The 16,853-nt window shown below is 39.7% G+C and overlaps 1 protein-coding gene across 3 annotated transcripts in view; it reads left to right on the forward strand.

Moving 5' to 3' along the window:
• HEATR5B (HEAT repeat containing 5B) overlaps positions 1-16,853 on the forward strand; it is a 2,176,461-nt gene that overhangs the window by 1,657,409 nt on the left and 502,199 nt on the right. For all 3 annotated transcript variants that reach the window (XM_044058540.1, XM_044058533.1, XM_044058548.1), the window contains exon 27: positions 14,043-14,222. In XM_044058540.1, the coding sequence (XP_043914475.1) occupies positions 14,043-14,222 (180 nt within the window). The remainder of the gene's footprint in view (positions 1-14,042; positions 14,223-16,853) is intronic.

A 16,853-nucleotide genomic window follows, 5' to 3' on the forward strand; every position in this document is an offset into this window, starting at 1 on the left:
CGGCAGTCTACTTAATGCCGAATGTGTGATAAGATACCTTGGGACCCAGGTGGACAGTAGTCTCTCCTTTCATAATCACATCGCCACAGTAGTCAGGAAATCCTTCTACGTGGCACACTTCATCATGAAAGGGTTCTCATCCAGAAAAATAGAGGTTATTGTTCTCCTCTACTCGTCACTCAATAGACCCATTATAGAGTACAACTCCCCTTTTGGAATGTACCTCACAAGACATCTGCAACAGCTGGAAAGGCCACAGAAGTACCTCACCAAGAGGATTACCAGCCTCAATAGATGCCCTACGCTGACCATCTCAAAAAAACTCCAGCTTTACTCCATAGCATATCCCCTACTCTGAGTTAATCTCTGCCTAACATATAAAGCTATGTCTAACCCAGAGCTGTTGGACATGCTACACCTAAAGAAATCCCATTCCCAATGAGCTACATGGTCTAGGGACCTAAACTTTGTCACAACAGTAAACAGAACATGCTGGAGGGATAGATTCCTGTCCCAGAGACTACCCATACTCTGGAACAAACTACCCATCTATGTCAAGCAGAGTTCCTCATTAGCACTCTTTAAGAAGAATCTTAATGAGTGGATGGGAAATAGGAAATTCACCCTGAGGATCACTTCTGTGGCTCTGCTCGACAGGGGCACAGGAAAATAACCTTCTTGGGTGGTGAAAGCCAAGGAACCTTGTTGGCTAGACTTACTTAGGCCCTTGAGCCAATAGCCTAGTACCTACCTATGAACAGCAGAATTTATTTAACTCATCAAGTAACTAAAGAAGGTTTGCTTTTGAAAAGTCCCTAAACACAGAGCTATTCATAAGGGAGGTACTATCAGTTTTAAAGGAAAAAGTCACTAAGTTAAGGTCTGATTTAACAAGACATGATGATGTATATGGAGCTGTGCAATAAATGGCCATATTTATGATGATTAAATCCAGTATACTGGAGCCCCTAGTGGGTTACTTAAATATTTGTGAAAGAGAGTTATTATTTATAATGTCAAGGAAACAAGGGACATGATGACCATTGGCAGTGTAAGTCAGCCATTTTAATGATGGATAGTTGAAGTCCTCCAGTAAAATATCTTGGGTTTAATGAAAATTTAAGCTAAAACATTGACAGCTATTGTGCTCAGATGGTGACATAGAGGGTGCTCTATAGATAGCTATGAAATTGTAATCAATTTTTCAGTTTTGTTTGTACTGCTTGTATACAGTTTCAAAGCCTTCAGCTTATATATTAATTTATTATGCACTCTGTGATTATAAGTTCAAAGGTTAGTAGGTGTTTACTGGGCTAATGACCACAAGGGCCTTTTTAAACCTAGCCATGCATCCCAAATCTCTGACAAGTTCTGGTACTCTCGATAAACGTAAGCTGGGGCTTGGAGATGAAACATTTACAAGCAGGGACATGGGAGATGAACCATTTACAGGTTGTCTGTGTCCATTAGAGACATAGGTCCCAAGCCAGAGATGAATTTCCTGTTCCCCATCCAGTTGTCCAAGTAACACTTCAGCTGGGTTAGGGAGGAACTCTGCTTCACATGGATGGGGAGCCTGTTACAGATATGGGGTAGTCACTGGGATACATACCTGTCTCTCCATCAAGTTCTATTTATATCACAGGCAAGGTTTAAGTCTTTAGAATGGGTAATTCTGGTACTGTTTGTTTTGTTGATATGCAGGAGGTCCATCAGAGTGGTGTCTGACAATGCCCTATATGCCAGTCATAGATGTCCCCTCAGCAGCCTGTAAGAGACAGAATACAGTGATAGGGCATTGAGGTGGTCTGCATAGGACATTTTACTTATGCCATGTATTCTTTTAGTGAGGAACCTCTGTAGATGTTCCATTTGTTGGATATCCCTGGTTAGGTACATATCAAAGGAGATATTGTACTCAATGATAGGTCTGATGAATGCCAAATACAGTGGAAACATGATGTCCTTGGACCTGGATGCCATACCTTTGTTTATAAGTTGCACAACATACAATGATTTCCTCACTACTGTAGACATGTGATGGTCAAAGGCTACGTTGCCATCTATGTGTGTTCCTAAGTCCCTGACAACTAGGTCATCTCTCAAGGGTGTGTTGTCAATATGATAGTTACCAGGGGTGAATGACTTCCCAAAGGATATTATTATGCATTTCTTGGCATTTGATTTTAGTCCTTGGCTCTGACACCAGTTGTTTATGTCAGCCCTTCCTGGAGAACATTTGTGCCGGTTTGAGAGACAATGACAGCTCCTAATTTGCAGTCTTCTGTAAATTTAGTCAGCCAGAGACCATTGACATTGGCCTTGACTTCAGAGAAGTAAATGCCAAAAAGCAGCAGTCCAAGGATGATCCCCGAGGGACTCCACTTGTGACTGACCTCTTTGTAGCGGTGGTCTCCCCAATTCTAACTTCCTGGGGTCCTGTCTGTGAGCCAGTTGGCTGTCCACTGAGTCACATATGGATTTGTACATAGCCCCCTGAGTTTATCAACAATGCTCGAGTAGGGTATTGTGTCACATGCCTTAGCCAGGTCACGGTAGGCAATGTGAACCATTTTGCCCTCATCCATTGCTTTGCTAACCTTCTCAAAGAAGTCCACCAGGTTGAGTAGGCATGACCCGCCCTTGGTGAAACCAAACTGGGTTGGGTCCAGTGTCTGGAGGTTTGGTATATAATTATTGATCATTTCCATGATATTTCTTTCCATGACTTTGCATATAAGACTAGTAAGACTTGTGTCTATAGTTTCCAGAGTCTGTAGATGGCCCACCTTTGTGCAGAGGGATGACTGTTGCTGTTCTCCATTCATGAAGCATGAAGGCTGTTTGGAGGCTACAGTTGAATAGCAATTCCAGAGGGCCTGATAGCTGATGATTCATGCTATTTAGAAGGCATCCTGGGATACTGTCTGGGCCTGTTGATGCAGTGCTCTTGGCTTTAGAGAGAGCATTAAGGACCTTTTCCCTAGTGATAGCAGGAGGAGTTATATTTGAAGGTATTTCATGAGGGAAAGTTGGGGGGGGAAGTTGTTGAATTTGGCTGCCAGTAAGTTTGCTATATCTTCTGGCACACTATTAGGTGGCTCCATTTACAATGAGCTCTGCGCACAATTGTGTATTGCCTTTGAGGTTATGGACATAGCTAAATAATACCTTGTAGCTGTTCTTGGCCTGGGAGGCCAAATTTACCTCAAATTTGGCTTTGATAGACTTTATATTTCTTCTGAGTTGTTTGTTTAATTTGATGGAGTGCTTTTATCCTGCCGGGTGGTGCACTTCCTAATTTTTGCCATGATTTTCTTCCGTCTATTATACAGCCTGTTGATTTTGCGATTCCGCCAGGGTGGCTTGTTTTTTGAGGTAGTTCTGTACTTTTTCCTGGTGGGTACAACTGCCTCTGTGCAGCAATTAACATGCTTGTATAGAATTTCTTTGAACAGTTCTGCATAGTCGTCAGTGTTTTCAGGGTTTACAGGGGTTTGAAATGTTGCCAGGTTATCAATTAATAGCAGGAAGTTAGCCTTAGAGAAGTTCCTGAATATTCTAAGGTTAGCTGTGGTTCCAGGTTTTATTTTTACTTCAAAGGAGACCATTTTGTGGTCTGATCTTACCAGGGAAAACATTACACTAGGGGGTGTATAGCACTCTCCCATATTAGTGAGGACTAGATTCAGTATGGTTGCACCCGTTTGGTGTATTGACAGTCTGGTCCAGGGAGTTTTACAAAATCCAGGAATCTCTGTGCTTGTACGTTTGGTGTCGTATAGGATTCCCAGTCAATAGTGTGGTAATTAAAGTTGCCCACAAATGTGGTATTGAGTTGGATGATGAGTATTTCCACAAAGTTTAAATACATGGTATAGGTTTCCTGGGTCTAAGAGGGGGGCCTATAGCTTACAAGAAAGTGGTACTGGATTTTGCCTATAGTGATTTGAACATGGAGTAGCTCAAGTGCATTGTTTTGTTTGACCACCCTTGAGGTATATTTATGTTTTATGTAAATCAACACATCTCCACCTTTAGTCCTCGTCTGTCTAGTAGCTGGTCTAAATGTGGGGAAGGCATTATAACTTTGCAACTGTCTACCCCCTTGTTAATGTACTGTTGTTGTTCTCATGTCAGATTTTTCCTCCTGTCATTAACTGATCCCCTAAGTTGATCACCTTAAAAGAGTTCTGGAGATTTCTGTTGCTTGTAGCCACCATTCTTGTAAGATTTCTCTTGTAGCCAACTCATTCAACCTGGTTAGTGCATTTCTCTTTTTCACTTAATATTTTAGCTTTGTTATTTCCACTGCCAGTTTAGCCTGCCCTTTTTCCTGTCCAACTATCTGTCCCTTTGTAAATTATACTTCCCTCTGACCATCCCACTTATTGGGTTAGTATGGCTTGGGTGCAATAGTCCGTACAATATTTTAAGCCTTGCTGCATGTTGCAATGTTATGGACTTTAGAGCATCCTGCTTCTCTTGGTAAAGTTATGATGAACATGACACCCAAGGTTTTGTTCTGCCGATATTAACTTTGTAGTACTTTTTCTCAGTTTACCAAATAACTCATCTGTGGAGGGAAAAGCATACTGGGAGACATTTAAAATGCCTCTGGCAGAACAAACTAGTGAACTGACTGACTTCTTTGTGTGATATCTAGACACCTATTCTTCCATTTCCCTTACAGGGCTTTTACTTTTCTTAAAATACTCTTTAGTTTTAAGGACAATAACCCTTCAATTGTGTCAGTTAACGTCCTTCATAAGTAAACTAGCTGATTGAAAGCACTCAGAAAGGGGTACTCTTCCCATAACATTTCACTAGGTAAATAATCTTTATGGCTTTAGTATTTGTATGTTTATCTTATTTCCAGCAATTTTGCTATAGCATCAAAGTTCCCTAAATATTATTAGACTAAGCATAGAAACAGAGGGATATTATACCCAACTGATGTCCATTATCATTAGGGTCACTGCAAAAATATCCCAAACAACAAACTGAAACAATAAGTGAGAAGGTCACTGAAAAACCAATCAGTAAAAACAAAATGAAAACTCCAGCAAAGTTAGAACTTCCACTGAGTGACCTCCCAAACCTCTTGTATCAGAGACACATGGGATATATGCAAATGACCCCTGTGAACATCAGGTGCTTCAGCTGTTTGGCAATTCTGAATACCCATGACTTGTTTCGTCATTTTAGTGGACAATTTCAGGCCAATAAAGCCAAACCCCACTAGCCGTGGATATGCATATTTTGGCCTTATTATGACCTCGTCAGCACAAGCAGAGTGTTTGACTAAGCATAAGAAACACAGGGCTATTATACCCAACTGATGTCTATTATCATTAGGGTCACTGCAAAAATATCCCAAACAACAAACTAAAACAATAAGTGAGAAGGTCACTGAAAAAACAAACAGTAAAAACAAAATGAAAACTCCAGCAAAGCTAGAACTTCCACTGAGTGACCTCCCAACACCTCTTGTATCAGAGGCACATGGGATATATGCAAATGACCCCTGTGAACATCAGGTGTTTCAGCTAATTGGAAATTCTGAATGCCCATGACTTGTTTTGTCGTTTTAGTGGACAATTTCAGGCCAATAGAGCCAAACCCCACTAGCTGTGGATATGCATATTTTGGCCTTGAAATTACCTCATCAGCACAGCAAAAGCAGAGTGTTTGACTAAGCATAAGAAACACAGGGCTATTATACCCAGCTGATGTCCATTATCATTAGGGTCACTGCAAAAATATCCCAAACAACAAACTAAAACAATAAGTGAGAAGGTCACTGAAAAACCAATCAGTAAAAACAAAATGAAAACTCCAGCAAAGCTAGAACTTCCACTGAGTGACCATTTGCAAATCCCTTTCATCCCCTAGCAGATAAAGAAGTCAGTCATTTGTGTATAGTGCCATCTTGTGAGTAAATGTCTATAGCACATGCTTCTGTCTGCTTCAACCCTTTTGCTGCTAAGGTTTCAGGATAAATAGTGAATTGAGAAGAGGTGAAAGAGGATGCTCCTTTCTCGTGCTTCTACTTAACTGAAAACTTTGGAAAGTCTGTTTCTTGTATTTATTTTTGTTAAGGCATTATAGTACAAAGAAATTATTAAATACATCCACCTGTCAGGAAATCCCATCACTCTCAGTACTTCAAATTAATGGCAGCAAAACATGTCAAATGCCTTTTCAGGAGACTTTACTGCTCTGCCATGTTAAGGCTTAGGCACCTCTGTCCCAATTCCATCTCCATTATGTTGGGAGGACTCCTTAAAAGCTACAGTACCACAAGGAGTCTAGGTTTAAGGTGGACCTTGCAGATACTCAGTTTATAATTTCTACAGTGGGTTATCATGGATACTACTGCATCTTTAACTAGTCAGGCACTTCAGCATGTGTCACAGGTTGAGGTGTTTGCCTATGCAGGATGCCATGACTGAGATTGTCCTTCCTTAAGTAGGAGCTCAGAAACAACATTCTTTATACCCTTTTCTTGTGGAAAGTGCAATTCAGCCAGCTTGCTTAGGATTGCCATTTTCTTGGGGAAATTAATATTCAGCCATAGTAGTTGACTTTCTACAGAGGAAAGAGATTCATATTCTGTGGAGGACCATAATGACCGCTCTTCTTTTTCTACTTTCTTTTCTAAGCCTTGACAATTCCAGAAGAGGATTAGGCCTGTTTGCCATATGAGAAAGGCTCTGAAATAAGACATAGTTTTGCTACCCCCCCCCCCCCCGACTGACTAATGCTCCCAAGGAGGTAACCTCACTGGCTTTTGTCCTACAGGCCTTACTCCAATCTGTGATTGTTTCTGGCTAAGAGGGCAGTTTCCTGAATTTACCTTGGTCTGGAGTCCCATCACAAATGCCCATTAGATTTTAGAAATTACATCTTTTGGCCACACAGTCTCTTCCCCCGAATGAGCATCACTGGCAACTCAGTTCAGTGTCAGTGGTGCTTTTTGGGACAGGTTCAGACTCTACTATTCAAATGGGCTGTAAAGGCAGTCCCATTTTTTAAAACAAGTTTGGGATTTCATCTAATTTGTTTCAATTCGTAAAGTGGAGGGATGACTTATTTTCTATTCTGGAGCTCAGTGACTTCAGCTAATATATCACTTATATCCTGTTAGACAGCATGCAGAGTGTTAAGATTGCTCATGCATATCACCTGAATAGTGTCATTAGACTGTGGATACCTGTTGGCACATTACTGTTTAGGGTCTAGAGAGGAAATTCCTTTTGGGTCACACTGAGTGGGTGTCACTTGCAGTATGAAGTGTTGCCATTTTAGTTTTAATCTGTACTGAAAGTCTTTACCAAGGTGCTGGTTATGTTGTCCAAAGGAGTTCTAACAAATGGTTGATTGGCTTCTGTAAGCCAAGTCTAGGGGCAGTCCTATAGCTACAGTTCCCAGGGAGTTACCATAAGTTGGATGACATCATTTCTGATTCTGGCTTAGGGAATTTCCATTATTTTCATGGGGTTGGACACTCTTCCTTGACAGTTGTTTTTCCTCTTGAAAAGGGTCCAGGAGTTCCTGCTCTTTCCAGTAGACTGAGGGCATACTTTGGGGTGCAGGTTGTGATTCTGATGCACCTCCTGTGCTTAAGGGCTACTGCAGTCTTCATGGTGTTGTTTTTAGACCTGACAGTGACATGGGTGTTGCAAGGGACTGTGAGGTGTCAATGGCTTCAGAGCCACCACATGATCACAGGTCTTTTTCTGACATCAAACGCTTGACGTGTCTGTGGACTGGTGAATGGCCTCCTTCAGTTCTTTATCTTGTGTTTCACCAGTTGAACCCCATTACAGATTCTGATGACTGACGCTTTGCTGATAGGCTAGGGACCTCACCTGTTTTTTTTCATCTAATGCAGGAAGTGCACTCTTTCCTGTAAAAAGGGGCTGCATATTCGCCACTCAGGAATATGATCAGTCATCATGCCTTTGTAAGCTTTTCATACTTTTCTTATCAGAAATCAGTTTGGTCATTTAGTTCATAAACAAGCAAGGGATTACATGATTTCACACCACCAGATATTAAAAGAAAAAGGAATGAATGAGTGAGTGTGATGAATGTCTTAAACAAGGCACTATGAGTAGGCTGTTAGTTTTGTTAGAGGTTGCGGGAGTGTGTTTGGCAAAAATGACAACTGTATATAAGAAATGGGCTTCAGCTTAATCCTGAGGACACTAAATTACTTAAAGAAGACTTGGGTACTATTTATCAACAGTTATGTATTTAGACTAGAATGGAGGAAGAGAAGAGGTTAATAAATTCTTTGGGGCAGTAGACTTCCAGAATTAAAATAATCTGATTGTAGTTGTCAAGTTTTGATGTGCTGTGCAAAACATTTGGGAAAGAAGAACAGTTTACACCAATGATGAAGTTAGGAAAGGTAGATAACACTGCAATACCTATCTATTAGGTAAGTGATTGGAGAGGATGGGACACAAAAGCAGTTCAATATTGCTTATTTCAGAATTAAAAGATTGTTGGAAATGAAAAAGTGTCACTCTCTGTAAGTGGGTTTTAAATGTGAACGGGTCTATATTACGTGATTAAATGTTTAGTTAATCAAATAACTAAACGGTGATTGCTAAACGTTGAAGACCCAAAACCGCGAACGGCAGTTTCCACACAGGGAAACAATGCCATTGTCCTACCTTACAAAAAATAAATAAAAAAAACAACAGTAAACACAAATTAATTGGGGGGGTTTCACCCCACTACACACACCCATGTGGGGGGCTGTGTCCCCCATATCCCCCTAACTAAATATACCAACTCCAAGATTGCTCCGCATTGAAGAAACGGCAAAATCCACGTAATGGCCAAACAACTTGTTTCCCTGAGTGCTGTTCACAGTTTTGGGTCTTTGAGGTTTAGTGATCGACGTTTAGTTATTCGACTAACTAAACGTTCGATCACGTAATATAGACCCAATGTGAACATACCTCTCAACCTCTTAGTGCAAGAAATCTGGACAAAGCCTGTCAAAATGGGTGGGGCAATGGCTCAAAAATAGGGACATATTTTAAATATTGCTCTTATAAACTTGGAAAGTTGCTAGAGTAGCAGGGTTTGTTTTAGCATACATTTTCTGAAGGATATGAGGTCTGAAACTGAAATGTATGTCATTATTTACTGACATAAATCCTCAGATCATCCCAGCGATTTATCAGAAAAATACAGATTTTATGAGGAACAGACCAAAAATATGAGCCATAAATCTGGGCATTCTGTGACAATCTGGGCAGTTGAGAGGTATGAATGTGAATGAACTAAAGATGAAGACTATTAGGATGTAAGAGTGATGGATGACCTTTCTTAGTCAGAACTAAAAGTGAATGCATAGATTAGTAATATGCACAATGAAGGTTATTGGTATTAGAATACTAAAGTGTTTATGTCCCCAGATAAACTATGGATCAATGTATAACTTTTCCAAAGAAAATAGAATCTTGTGAAAAAGAGAAAGAAATTTAGTACATTTATGGGAATATGAACAGATACAAAGCATAGTGGGAGGCAGCATACTGCAGAAGAGAGGAGTGTGAAATTACTTTCAGAATAAAGAAGGATTCAGTCAGTTGCCACATTAATTTAATAGAACAGATGTAATACTCGACTTTGTCTTAAATACTGAAAGCACCAAGGATGCTCAGGTTAAAACACCACTGACAATCTGTGATCATAACACGGGAGAGTTAAGAACTCATTAACAAAGATATTGTTATGGGATTGTAGAGTTGTAACTTATGTTGTGTTTGATAAGTGCATCATTAATGAGGTGGTAGATCAGAAGTAAGCTGAGTGGATCTATAATTCGAGAGAGGGGGTTTTGTGAATATGTACTTAAGTACATGATCATAGTGTTATGGAAAATATTGGAAAGAAGAGAAGGCCAGTGATGTTACATATGCAATAAGATTAGCAGTTAGGGTTGAAGAGAAAGAACAGAGAAGGTGTAATAATGGAGGTAAAATAGCAAGGAATGTTACAGAAGGGCAGAAAGAGTAGTGAGAGCAGAAGCACAAGCTGAAGGGGGGTATTGCATGGTTATTTGGGGTCTGTGTTGGATGACTGAACTTTTAAATGTTTGAGTGTCATATGGTCAACACCATATGATTGAACTTTTAAAAGTTTGAGCATCCCCAAAAAAAAAACCTACATAAATAACCTACCTGAACATTTTAAGCAGGGGGGCAAGCACCCCCCCACTCTTTAAATACACCAAATCCGGGATCACACTGCAGTGCAGAAAAGGGGAAATCTTCCCATTCCACGCAATACAGAGATCTCCGTTAAAACCTTCGAACTTTCAAATCGATCATATGGTGTCGACCATATGACACTCGAACTTTTGAAAGTTTGAGCATCCAATATAGACCCAGTTATTTGTGCAGTTCTATTTTTAAATGCCTTTATTAAATTATCACTTAGACATAGGCACACATACACTAATAGGAAAGAAAAAAATATTAATATTTATTCATTTAAATACACTATACATGACACGTTTTCTTTCTTTTCAACAAGTCTAAGTCCAACATTAGAGAAATTGCTCAGTCTCTGCCTTCCCTTAAGTCCAACGTATCCTTTTGAACATTATTTTGCATGTATTTTTCCCACAAATTACATTTATTTCTTTGTAATTTGCTCCCTCCCTTTTCTAAAGTTTCTATTTCCATTCTTATCTCTTTTACCACATTCAGTACTTCAAATGCAGTTGGTTTAGATTTTGATTTCCAATTTCTAGTAATTGTTTTTTGGCAGGCAGTAAAATTAAACATATTAAGGTCTTACTATGTCTAGGTAGTTCAGATCTTGTGTCCCAGCTCACAAGAATCATTTCCTTACAGTTACAGCCAGTTACTCCCCAATGTTTCTGACAGAGTATTTTGAGGTAATTTTTAAAATATGCTAGTTCATTACGCTTCCCAAAAAACATGTTCTCAGTTATCTTTTTCTTCTTCATCATATCTCCAACATTAACTATCTACTTGAAGAAACATTCTTTGAAGTCTGCATGAGGTATAAAAATACATATGCAAAACACTTCCATGCAGAAATCCTAAACCTTCTGAACTTTGTTGCATACTTGGGAACCATACATATGTTCTTCCATTGTTTCCTGGTAAATTCCTTTTCCAGTCTGTCTTTCCAATCTTTTCTAACCTCCTCTGATTGATTGTTACATAGTTATCATGCAACATTTTATATGCCCTACTAATTATCCTCTTTTCACAGCAGCTTATGTTCTCGATTCAACTAAAACTCTACCAGAGCATGTCTTTCACTTAGGACTCCCATATCACTTTCTCTTTGCCTGTACTGATTGATACCAGTCCCTGTTAAGGAAGGCCATCTCTAACCTGCAGTCCAAACAACTTCTTGGTCTCATCCCACTCTTTTCACTCTTTAGTTATTTGCTTCCAATACTTTGGTTTCTTTGCCAGTTTTCTCCAGTAAATTCCAAGCCCCATCTTTAGCTATTTTGTTATCCCTACTTGGTAGTCATCCCTATTAGCAAAATGTCTTCTCTCCATTTCCATGCTGACTTGCTACATAGAATACTTTCTGCAACTTTATGAATATGAAATTCTGTATGATGTTTGTTATTCCCCTGAAGGATCTAGGTCCAAAATCCCACTCTCCTTATTTTCTGAGCCCCCCCCCCTTCATCATTATCCCTTTCCACTTTGAATTATAACCTTCTACTTGTGTTATGTATGTGAGCCTTAACCGCAGAGCTCTAAAATATTCCCTTCAAATCAGGTAATCGTAAGCTGCCTTGTTTCACCTACTGTTTACTTTGCCTCTTCTTGTACATCTCAGGTTCTTCCAAGTTTTCCTAATACCTTTTTATGTTGACTGCCAGTATTAGGTGTTTGTCTCAGCATAACTTGTTTTGTAAAACTAAGAAAGGATTTTAGTTGAAGTGGTTCTTGTTAGAGGGACACAATATAGAATTCTTTGATTCAGTTTTTGGGATCCCATCATATCTTGTATATTTAATGTATCCAAGTATTCCAAGGCTTTGTTGTTATTTTCATCTCTATGCAATACTGTTAATGTGGAATACATATATAGGTCTAGTAAAATGTGTAAAATGTCCGCCAAGTCTTGGTATGTGTACTGGGCTTACTGATGTATCTTTCTGGATGTGTAGGGGGATTGCGTTAACTCAAAATGGCTACAGGTTTTTATCTAGTGGAGGAAGAATGCCACCCACAGAAAGTAGTTCAGAAGCAGAAACACTCTAGAAAATCTATGAATTTGCAATATGATGTTCCTCTTGGTCTGAACTACATATTGCACTGTATGTATAGTTCCAGTCCTTTCCTTTTCTCTTGACTGTTGCAGTTTTCCCTGTGTGTGTTGGGGAATCATCATTTCCCTGTTTTGAACTTTAAACCTTGTTATGTTGATATAAGCAGTCACCCTCCTCCATAGGATAATTATAGGTTCATAGGCTCTTGCCAAAGTGTTTAGATATGTACTAGGCAAGCTGCCCTTGTGGGCAATTTTAAGTCTAGTCAAATTCCCTTTTTGTGCAAAAAATATCCTATCCCATTTGTTTATAGATTGGCCTTACCCCACCCCATGGTTGATAATTGCATGTTACTCCTAATGAGAATAACTAAAGTCATACCATAGAAAATTTGTGGGAATCCATGCATGGGACAAACCCTTTAGGAGCTGCAGCTGTCCATTAGTAATACAGTGGGCAGTCCTGGGGTAAATTTTCTGTTTCCTATCCATAGATCCAAGTTGTGCTTGAAAATGGGCAAAGATGAACTTTGTTTGTTGTTGATGGGGGAGTCTGTTCCATAGCAGCAGTATCCTGAGCGAAATGTACCTGTCCCTCCAAACCATTCTTTTGATGTTGCAGAAGAGGTTTAGTTCCCTAGACCAAATATTTCTGATGCCAACAGGTTTGCTGATGTATAGTAAATCCATCAGTAATGGGTCAGAAGATGCTTTGTATGTCAGAAACAGGTCACTTTTTAGCAGTCTGTAGGATACCAAGTATAGTGACAGATCTTTGAGGTGATCCTTGTAAGTCATGTTGTTTAGTTAATAATTATTGCAGTCCACTCTGCTTTTTCACCATAGGAATCATTTGTATATGAGGTTTCCTCAGCTCTGTAGCTTTCCTTTTGCAAAAAAAAAAAAAAAAAAAAAAAAAAAACACATAAGTACTGAAAGCTGCAAGTTTGACTGACTTGTCCTCCCACGCCACAGGTTAGAGCATTTAACATCTTACAGCTACACTATCTGATATGTATTATTTCATTCAGATACCATGTTAGAAATTACTTAAGATACCTCTAAATTCATGGACTAGAAGGATGAGACCCTGACTGTGTCTCAGATGGCCGGAGTTCATTTAGATCCTTAGGCATTGGAGGAGCTGACCATGGATGGGTGGTATTTAGCAACAATTGTTGGCTTGCCCAACCAAGAAGGGTTGGTGCTGCTTGTGATCTGGCATTGCTGAATTCTCATGGCTGGTTACAGCTGAATTTGCCATAGAGAGTTATTGGAGTTAACTGATGCTGCATGTGGTGATCTGACATCAGCAGTTCCACATAGTTACAGCATAACATGAAATACATGACATACAGAACAGTGTGGATGTGACATTGCTTGTTGCTCTGTTCTGCATTTCTTCCCCTTCGTAGCTCATCAACAGCCATGGTGGTTCAAGTCCAGGGGTAGTACCACAGACACTAAGTTAGGAGTAACTGGATTAACACTAAGCAACTGATGGCCAACTAAAAGGTATGCAAGGGGAAGAATATAGAAGACTAAGTACTTAGGCATTTTAAAGTGGTAGTTTCTCACAGATATACATTTTTTTTTCAGAAATGTCAGCTAAGGGCCCTGCATAGGTACACACACACACACACACACACACACACACACACACATACAGACACACACACTTAAACAGAATTAACTAAATAATGTAGTACTTATGCATCATTAACTCTGTTGATTTTTCTTTATAGGTGTGCAGTGCGTGGATTGGAAGTGGTGTTGTCAGTGATTTGAATGACCTTCGCAGAGTCCACAACCTTTTAGTTTCCTCCTTAGACAAAGTACAGGCTGGAAAAGGTTCTTCCAGTCAACTGTATAGTGAGAGTGCTACCACAATGGAAAAGTTGGCAGTCCTAAAAGCTTGGGCAGAGGTAAGCATGCCTCTATACATTTTTTGTATGTCTTTTTTTGTGGAATCTTACTTAGAGGCCCCTCCTCAGTGACTGAATACTTGGGTATGGTAGGTAGTGCCTTTTCACATAGATCTTCTTGAAGTCTTCAGGCTTAAGCACTTGGGGTATACTGCTTGTGCAGTGAGATGTGGTAGAAATTAAATTTAAAAAGGAACTTCTGACTTAGGTTTTATTTTCATGTGTTGTGTTAAATGTTTTTACAGTGTCTAGTTGAGCTTTTCAGTCACACCTGTTATTTCTGTACTGTTTTGCAAGTTTTGCGATGCTAAAAAGGTATGTCCTTAAATGTGTATTATCTAGGGTTAATAGGTTGTGGGAGGCTGTACAGTGAAAGAAGGTATACCAGTTAAAATCCTGGCTCCTCATCTGCTAAGGGGTATATATGCCAGTATCCCAGTCTTTTGTAGCTGGTTGTTCAGTCTGGATAATCTTCAGACTTGTGTTGTAGAGTTATAGGGTATGATGTCTGAAACTCACAGCACTTTGGAAGTATCTGCAATTGCCAGATTATAAATTAGAACCACCTCAGGTGCTGTTTTTTTTTTTACTCCAGGACTTGACTAAAGTTTCTACTACTATTACAACTAACAGTGATTTAGTCCCGTAATTTCTCTGCATCAATGAAGACCTTGGGTTCTTAACAGTCAGCTGTGATGGAGGGAGACCAGTATGGTGACTGGTTAGAAGGCTTATTCAAAATTCTCAAACAGGAGCTGTAGAGGCAAAGGCTAAATGTGCCAACGTCCAGGTCTGTTTCCTCTTGTAAGTCCACTAAACCTTCAATGATTTCCCCTACTTCACCAGTGGCAATGTAATCCTTTAGCAAAAAGATTCACTTCCCGGAATAAAGTTATGCAGGGAGACACCTCTCCAATACCCTGTTTTGTGAATGTGACCTGGAGTATAGCTGCCACATCTGTTCACTTAGCAGCATAAAATGATGCTTCTGTAGTTCATGGAAAATAGGATTTTGTATCCTTAGAACATGTTACAAAGCCCAAACACCAGCCTGGGAGTATCACCTTCCTTTGTCTTCCCTGGGAGAGTGACTTATGTTCAACGTGTACACCTCTATTGTGGTAGGCTAAGCTACTTGGGTCCTGATCCCTTGTCACTGGCCAGCTTTCAAACCTTTGCTTACCTTCCACGTGCTCTCACTGTCTGGAGCTTGGTAAGAGTTCCATAAAAAGCAATCTTTTTCAGAGCTTTTTATTCTCTGAAAGAGGCTTTTTAGATTGGCTTCCGAGCCTTCAAGGCTAGGTAAATAAGTCCCCAGCTGAGGAAAGCCTTCCACTAATAATATTTTTGAGGAAAACTTGTGACCTAATGTCAATTTTCATTCATTCCTCAACAGTTGGGTTCAGATCTGTTCCAGGGATCTGACTTGGCTGCTTTTTATAGCTTGTGGCCACTAGAACTCTTGACTCCTCTCTTACTCATAATGCTGTATTCCCTAACGTACCTCATATCTTATTTGCCACTTTTGTGTATGGATTTGGTCGCTGTGACCTCTCAAGCATTAATAGAGTTTTTTTCACATTAACTGAAATTTTTTGCCCAACTAACCCTTTTTTTTCCTTCAAATTTATTATTATATCTTATTTCTGCCCTACCTACACTATTTAGTGTATTTCTCTTTTGTCATTGTTGGCAGTTTCTTCTCTCCCCTTCCCTTTATAATACCATTGTTGATATTACTTTCAATCCCTTCTTATTTCCTGTTAAAAAAGTTATTATTCTTTTCCTTTTGTTCTGTTTGTTAATCTGCTAAAATGGTGGAAAAACCTTCCGGCTTTAAAAAATTTAAAAAATGTGGGCACAAACACCCCTTATCTGTTGCACAAGATTGGTATACATATTGTTTAGGCCCTGATCCCCTCAAAGTGGATTGTGACATATGCAAGTCTTTCAATCCTAGGGCGGTCTTTGATCGTAAAAATAAGCTGATACTGACCTTTATCAGAGGCATTATCTGGGGTTCAACCCTGTATATCTGACAAAAAGGAGCATAGAAAGAGACTATTGGATCTGCCTTGTTCTTCTACTTCTTCCTCGTTTCCAGTGTTGGAGAAGGCTCAGAAAAATTTGAAGAAGTTGGATCCAAAACCTGGATCTTCTGATCAGCCAGCATCAGATGTTTGTTCTAATTCCTCAGACCTAGTGGTGTCCGATCCGAAGTCCTTAACTTGAATGAGGTACGCATCCTCCTTGGTTTCAATGCCCTCTAGAGTTCCCTCACCTTTTTTGGAGAGACACCAGCATTTCATCTTCTCCTCTGTATCCTCATACTCTTGTTCTTCCATACACTGATGCGGATAGTATGATGAGGAAGTTTCTCTAGATGCATATTCTTATAGGAGTTTTTCTGGCTCCTACCACTTTGGGTCAGAAAGCCTTACCAGTACTACATGATCTGTCTTGGCTTCTTCTCTGATCTGACCCATTGTTTCAGAGCCTTGGATCAGAGATTTCTGGGATCATTTGTGTCAGATCCAAAGATCATCATAACTTCAGCTCCAGCGTCTTCTTTGAGTGCACTGGCTCCAAGCATGTTGGAGCTGGATTACTCTCAGAGCCGAAGCATCCCTG

The sequence above is a fragment of the Protopterus annectens genome, chromosome 1.part2 (genome assembly GCF_019279795.1).
Source record: "Protopterus annectens isolate FY-2018-M chromosome 1.part2, PAN1.0, whole genome shotgun sequence".
In the NCBI taxonomy this organism is placed as follows: Eukaryota; Metazoa; Chordata; order Ceratodontiformes; family Protopteridae; genus Protopterus; species Protopterus annectens.